The sequence below is a fragment of the Mizuhopecten yessoensis genome, unplaced genomic scaffold (assembly GCF_002113885.1).
Source record: "Mizuhopecten yessoensis strain PY_sf001 unplaced genomic scaffold, ASM211388v2 scaffold11085, whole genome shotgun sequence".
In the NCBI taxonomy this organism is placed as follows: domain Eukaryota; kingdom Metazoa; phylum Mollusca; class Bivalvia; order Pectinida; family Pectinidae; genus Mizuhopecten; species Mizuhopecten yessoensis.
Window position 1 is genome coordinate 80,822 of NW_018408872.1, and position 6,580 is coordinate 87,401.

Sequence of the window (6,580 nt, forward strand, 5' to 3'; positions counted from 1 at the left end):
TTTAAACATATTTTATTGCAAATAAATATTTACAAAAGAATTGGACACAAGTTTTACCAACTTATCAAAGTCCTTTTCTTCAAATACATGAGTATAAACAATAACTTGATAAGGTAATTTACGCAATATACATTAATTATGTTTTTATATGGAAATGGAAAATAGAGACGAAGAAAAGAAGGAGAGCGAAACGAAGTAAAGGATAGTAACACAGATAGAGTAGATGAAAAATAGAGTGGAAGAAAAGACGGATAGAGTAATGAAGTAAATGATAGTAACACAGGTAGAGTCGGAGAAAAAAAAGAGTGATAGAGAGAGAAAGATGATCACATTCAGTCAAACCTGTTGCATTTGCTGATATAATTTTGGACAGATTTTGCAATTGAGGTATTTACATTAATGCTGAATTTAGGATCGCCATATAGGAGCAAGTCTAAAGTTAAATCATCACGAACAGGTTGAAGCTCTCTTATTAATAGATTACGATGCTGGGTGTATAAGGGACAGACACAAAGGAAGTGATAAGAGTCTTCACATGGATTACCGCATGCACATTCAGCTGTATTTGATAAATTTGCTCTAAATAGGTCATAGTTAAGGGAGCTCGCACGATTTCTCAAACGGCAATGAAGTATATTTGATTTACGGGAACCCCATACCAGAAAGCATTTATTTTGTGGTTTACCTTTTGATTTTATATTTGATTTAAATGAACTGAGAGAAGCCGAATTCCTTATAGATATATCTAGGTCATTCCACATTTTTGTAGTTGATGGGAAAAAAGAATTGCGCATTGTTTCAAGCCTAAAGTTTGGTTGTCTTAAATGTTGGGAATTTCTTAGCGGTTTGGTAGTTTATATTCGTTCAGGACTGAGTCTTAATTACGATGCTTGTGAATTCACCTCATTTCAGCCCATCATAGGGCTCCATCTTACTCAAACAGCATCAACCAGTTCCTCAAGTTACCGAAAATTAATTAACAGTTAGAAACTAAGAAAAGACATTTATTTCAATGTTAATCATTGTTACACCCACACATTTGAAGCTGTCCTTATCAGTACGACTTGTGTAATATAAACATACAAAAACATGCATTTAAACACTTACATTACATGCAAATTAGTGAAATGTTTGAAGGTGTCGAAACTGCCTGCACCTTTGAGCAAAAGCACGGAAGGCCTGATGACGTCACAAATAATGCTGCTTCATTCAGGCGTTTGCACAACAATGTTTATTTATAGGAATTTCAGTAAAATCTTCTGTAGTATGCGTATTTAGTTTAAACTTTATTTTATTGATGTTTAATTACAATAGTACATGGTTATAAATACAGAAAAGGATCCAGAAACAAGTACATAGTACTTATGTAAATCCGTCTCCTTATAGTATGCGTATTTGGACGAATTACTAAGTGAAACCCTTAATTACTAATGTGACGAATTTGCCTGCACTAACGTTAGCCTCGTCTGTCAATACACCTATAGTAACTTATAATATGAAAAGGCAAAGCCTTAAAAGAGCGTATAGCTTGTCAGGCGCGTAGCTGCGTATACGCGAGTACGCGACTGAATCCACTGACATGAATCTGACAAAAAATAAAAACATTCAACCAAAGTTGCATTATGCCTACTTGGCTACATGCTCATATCAACGTTCCTTGCCGTTTCTTTACTAAATAGCCCTCGAGGACCCCTCTCCGCATTAAAAATCCTCAGAAATAGAGCTGGGATATTAAGCACAGTTATCTAAGAGCCACGCAGACACTGTTGCCATAAATCGACATGTGTTAACCCTTGTAGTGCTGAATTGTCCCAGAATCAGTCATCTCCCAATGCTGAATTGTTTCACTTTTTTTTCTTTTTTTTCTTTTTTCAAAATGCTTGAAAATGTTCTTAAGGAATCATATTAAGTCATTTTTATCATTTCCACTCATTATCTCTTAGGCCATAATAAATTATTTGCTAGATTCTCATCCCCGCCCGCCCCCTCTTTGAGGCCCCGCCCCAATTTTTTTTATTTGCGAAAAAAAAACGAAAATACGATATCCGGATTTTTTTTCCGTTTTCCGCTTCAAAAATTAGTTTTATATTATCAATTTCCGGTTGTAGAAAACTCGTCGTCTGCAAGTATGGTTTTTGTAATTCTAAAGCTGAAACGGCAACTTGCCGTTCTTAAAGATTGGTATGGGTGTTCAGTAGCCGATACTAAAACATTAATGCAAGTCTTTCATGAATTAGCCGAAGGAACAATTGACAAATCTGCGCCCGTCGAGTGTGGTAACAGGGCCGTTGTGTCGGCCGGTAAATCGAAAGTGGAACTGACCCAGTGTGATGGCGCATGTACGGTGGGGGAAGTGGTGTCGTACCTCGGAGCTTATTTAGAATTTAATATTGATGCTGATACAGAAGAGCAGTCGGCAACTGCCAGTGCGAAATCCGACGCATTTACAATTTTAATGTCGGGATTTTCTAAAGCAACAATGACAAGGTCACNCAAGGTCACTGTAATTAAAAGAGGACGATATGTGAAAAAGTAATGTGGTGTGTATTCATACCAAAAGTTAGTACAGATATATATGTGGACTGAACAGTGAAATGGTGTTCAATGTGTATACTGCATACTCAAAGTTGTTATTAACAAAAAATAAAGATAAATGTACACTGAACATGCGCCTTTATTGCACTATTTTAACACATTTGCAACCATTTCAAATTTTAGGAAAAATAAAAAATAAAAAATAAAATTCGCCCCCCCGCCCCAATTTTGAAAAGAATTTTGATGAGAATCTAGCGATTAATTTATTATGGCCTTATCGTTTTGTTTTTTTTATTTCAAACCTCTAAGTTGAAGGTATAAAATGTTGATATTTCGCGAAGAAAATTTATGAATAATTTATTATTTTATCTTTTTTGTTTTGGGATACTGTATATTTCCCAGATTTGTATATATATCATATATATATTAATTAATACTGATATACTTGCTTAAAGTAGTCATTTCAGCTACTTTGAGCTGAACCATATTACTTTACATAAGGTGTTATGAAGTACAGTAGTTGTGAACAACAGTTTGGTGACCAGGCTTGTATTATTGTTTTTAGTCAGTTTTAAGTGATGATATTTCTTTTCTGCATAGAACCATGATCACAATGGCATCATGCTATTTCAGTTCAAAGAACTGTACTGTATGGAAAGCATGATGCTATGGTACAAGACAAATAGTTGCTAGGCAACCAACAACCAATTACATAGCACACTTACCTTATATTACATTGACAATTGGATCTCAAGTTTTCATCAATTTGGAATAACTTCATCAGTTAAAAACTAAAAAAAGTCTCTATTTCAACTTGTTCATATATATTTGAGCTATGTACATTGATTTCCATTTGTATTTTGAGGACATGAGCTGATGTTGACACTATTCCTCCTGCCCAGACTGGGTGGTCGCAGTTTTCTGTCGTTTATATGCCAAAACATACTGGGACTTCGTATGGAAAAGTTCAAAACAGGGTTCTATGCATAAAGCCACTTGACACTGCTTGCACTGGAAAGTGGTCTCGCGTCCCATACATTTAGGTACTGGTTCATGCACAGGTAATAGACACAACATATCCTATGCCTATATTCTAATACTAATTACATATTAGAATATAGGCATAGGATATGTTGTGTCTATTACCCCTGGGGATCATGTGGATGAGAAGACTTGAAGAGTTCCAACTCACCAGGCCCACATACAACACACCGTCGTTTCCCATGGCTTCTCTTGTCAGTTGGTGGCAGGTGAGACATAAAATGTCTGGCAGTCAAACGCTGCAATATCTCGGCTGAGGTTCGCTTTCTGCCTCTGGGAGCAGCACCAGAAAGCTCAGAGACTTCCATCAGCTGATTGACTAGCTCCCTCCTGAATATACTTTGGTGCACTGGGTGTCGAGTCCTACTCTTGTACAATATGTACGAGTTCAGGACAGCAAGACCAATCATATGGAAACAAACTTTTTTCCACCATTTCAATGTCCGTCGGTCAAAGCTCCCATTTGCAACCATTTGATCACATCGATCCACCGCTCCCATATACCTGTTATAACTAAGTACACCGTCTGGTTTGACGATATTGGAACCATCTTGGTCAAGCCGGCCAGGGTCTACTTTCACACCTGGATGGACATAGAAATGTATCGAAGCCTTATATGATTTTTTCTGAACACTATTTTTCAATGAAAACCTCTAGAGATATCCTGAGCTGGATATGCTTTCACAGAAACATTTCATAGAATGTAATATAATAAATCAGTAGATTAAAATTGTAATTAGTATTCATTCGGTCAAATTCAATAATGAAAAGTAGCTGTTAATGTTTAGTCACGTTCGACAATGAAAAGTAGCTGTTAATGTTCAGTCACGTTCGACAATGAAAAGTAGCTGTTAATGTTCATCTTATATGCTTAGCTAGGAAAATTAACTAAATTCAGCAAAACACTACAGTAATATCAAATAAAGGAATTTTACTGACTGTTTTTAGAATTTACTTTTTGCAAAATATTTGCAACAGAACCATAATGACAACATTTCAGAATTTAAGTGTCTGTTTATGTTTAAAATCAATGAAAGATTTTGTCTCGTGCAAATATATGTTACGTATATATATTCGTGTTCACTCTCAGTGCTGAACTGGACAAATATATATCTATATTATTATTTCTAAAGATCATCTGGTTTAAGATATCCGATATTGATATATATATATATAATCATCCATTGAATACATTCATTAACCAAATACTAAGTATATTTCTTGAGGATATTAGACAATAATCAGAAACTTTTTATCACAGAATGGTGTGGTACCTTCATGTATAGTGGTCAGTAAAATGACATCTTTTTTGTCTGCATACTTCACAGCAACGAGGGTGGAGTTGTGGACAACAAATATTTCCCCCTTTGTTAGGCGTTGACTCTTCAATTTTTGTGGGATTCCTCGTCTGTTTGACCTGACTGTGCCACATGCTACTGTTGCTTGCAGGTATAACTCATAAAACAGTTGAGGGCTGCTGAAGTAATTGTCCATATAAAGATGGTATCCTTTGTTCAAGTATGGAGAAACAAGACGCAACACCAAGTCATATGTAGCCCCAAATTGACTGGGTGGCTCCTGCTGACCATCACGGCCTGTATACAGCTCCATTCTACTACAATATCCATTTGCAGAGTCGCAAAGCATATACATTTTAAGGCCATATTTACAAGGTTTGTCAGGACTGTATACACGAAAATGCAGATTTCCCCTCCATAGAATCATCCCTTCATCAATGGCAATGTTCTTACCAGGAGTATAAACTCTCTGAAAATTTGCTAAAATGTCCTTGTAGGGATCCCCCAGCTTCTGTCAAGGGGAATAACCTGGTTGTCCCCTTAGTACTGCAATGTTTTTATCAGACAAGTGTAGAAAGCTCATCAGTGCAAGAAATCTGTCTCTAGACATAATGGTATTGAAAAATGGTGTACTGATTACAACATTTGTAGACCAGTAATCTTGGATATCCAGTTGTCTCACAATACCCATTGCTATGGTAATTCCAAGGAATGATTTCATTTCTGGGACGGATGTATTTGTCCAGTTTTCAAGTCTAGAAAAAGGAGGCAAGTTTTGATGAGTCTGCAAGTAATTTGTAGAATAGTTGTTGGTTTCATCTACAACTTTACTTACAATTGTATCCGAAACAATACTCTCAAAATACTCGAGATAACTTAAGAGTGTTTTCTTCGGGTACAGGCAAAACATTCTCATTTATGCCAGCGCGACTGACTAAAGTGAAAGTAGACGGCCTTCTACCACCTTCTTGCCAACTTTCCTCGTCAAAAATGTGCCTTACATCCGTTTCGTCCTCTGCATCTTGTTCATCAGCAAATCGTGTTTTCATTCAAGTATTTTGCAAAACCTCTATTTGCATTTCAGGAAGAGCTGGGAAATGACCATGTTGCTAGAAGAAAGGATTTGGTAGTTTATATTCGTTCAGGACCGAGTCTTCATCACGATGCATGTGAATTTACCTCATTTCAGCCCATCCTAGCCATCTTACTCAAACAGCATTAACCAGTTTCCTCAAGTTACCAAAAATTAAGTAACAGATAGCCCAACGGATCCGCTCTACACCGTTAAAGCGGCATACACCACTATAGTACATGCCCTCGAGGTGCTAGAGCTAGAAGGAGACTCAAAGGCAAGCAGCTATAGGTGTTGCATTCTTGGGTTCGACTTTATTGTCTCTCTAGTTGTTGTTGAGTTCGTGCTTCAGGGTGTTATGACGCTGAATAAACCTTTACAGAAGCAAAACATCGACTTATTTGAGGCAGCCAGGAAGAGCCAAGTTCTGATAGTAACATTTCGTGCCGAGAGAGCGGACGACGCTGTGTGGTATGAGCTGGACGGCAAACAGTGATCATGGCCGAAGTGCAGGAATAAGAACCTTCAAAGCCAAGAACAGCTCGACACCGACGCCACAGTGGCAACGTTCCCGCCGATTCCGTCTCAGAATATTGGAAAATGGCACTATATTATCCGTTCGTTGACCATCTGG

General features: G+C 37.2%; 1 protein-coding gene across 1 annotated transcript; it reads right to left on the minus strand.

Moving 5' to 3' along the window:
• Positions 1-3,677: 3,677 nt before the first annotated feature.
• On the minus strand, positions 3,678-5,187 carry LOC110465503 (piggyBac transposable element-derived protein 4-like). The gene is made up of 2 exons (XM_021521360.1): positions 4,851-5,187; positions 3,678-4,159 (listed from the first exon to the last, which is right to left on the minus strand). Exons 1-2 carry the CDS (start codon positions 5,185-5,187, stop codon positions 3,678-3,680), a joined length of 819 nt encoding a protein of 272 aa, XP_021377035.1.
• Between the last annotated feature and the right edge of the window lie 1,393 nt (positions 5,188-6,580).

Excerpts from the sequence above, each read along its gene's own strand:
- LOC110465503 (XM_021521360.1), bottom strand. The coding sequence starts at position 5,187 with ATGGAGCTGTATACAGGCCGTGATGGTCAGCAGGAGCCACCCAGTCAA. Across the intron at positions 4,160-4,850 it reads ACTGACCACTATACATGAAG|GTGTGAAAGTAGACCCTGGC; the intron begins GTACCACACCAT and ends ATGTCCATCCAG.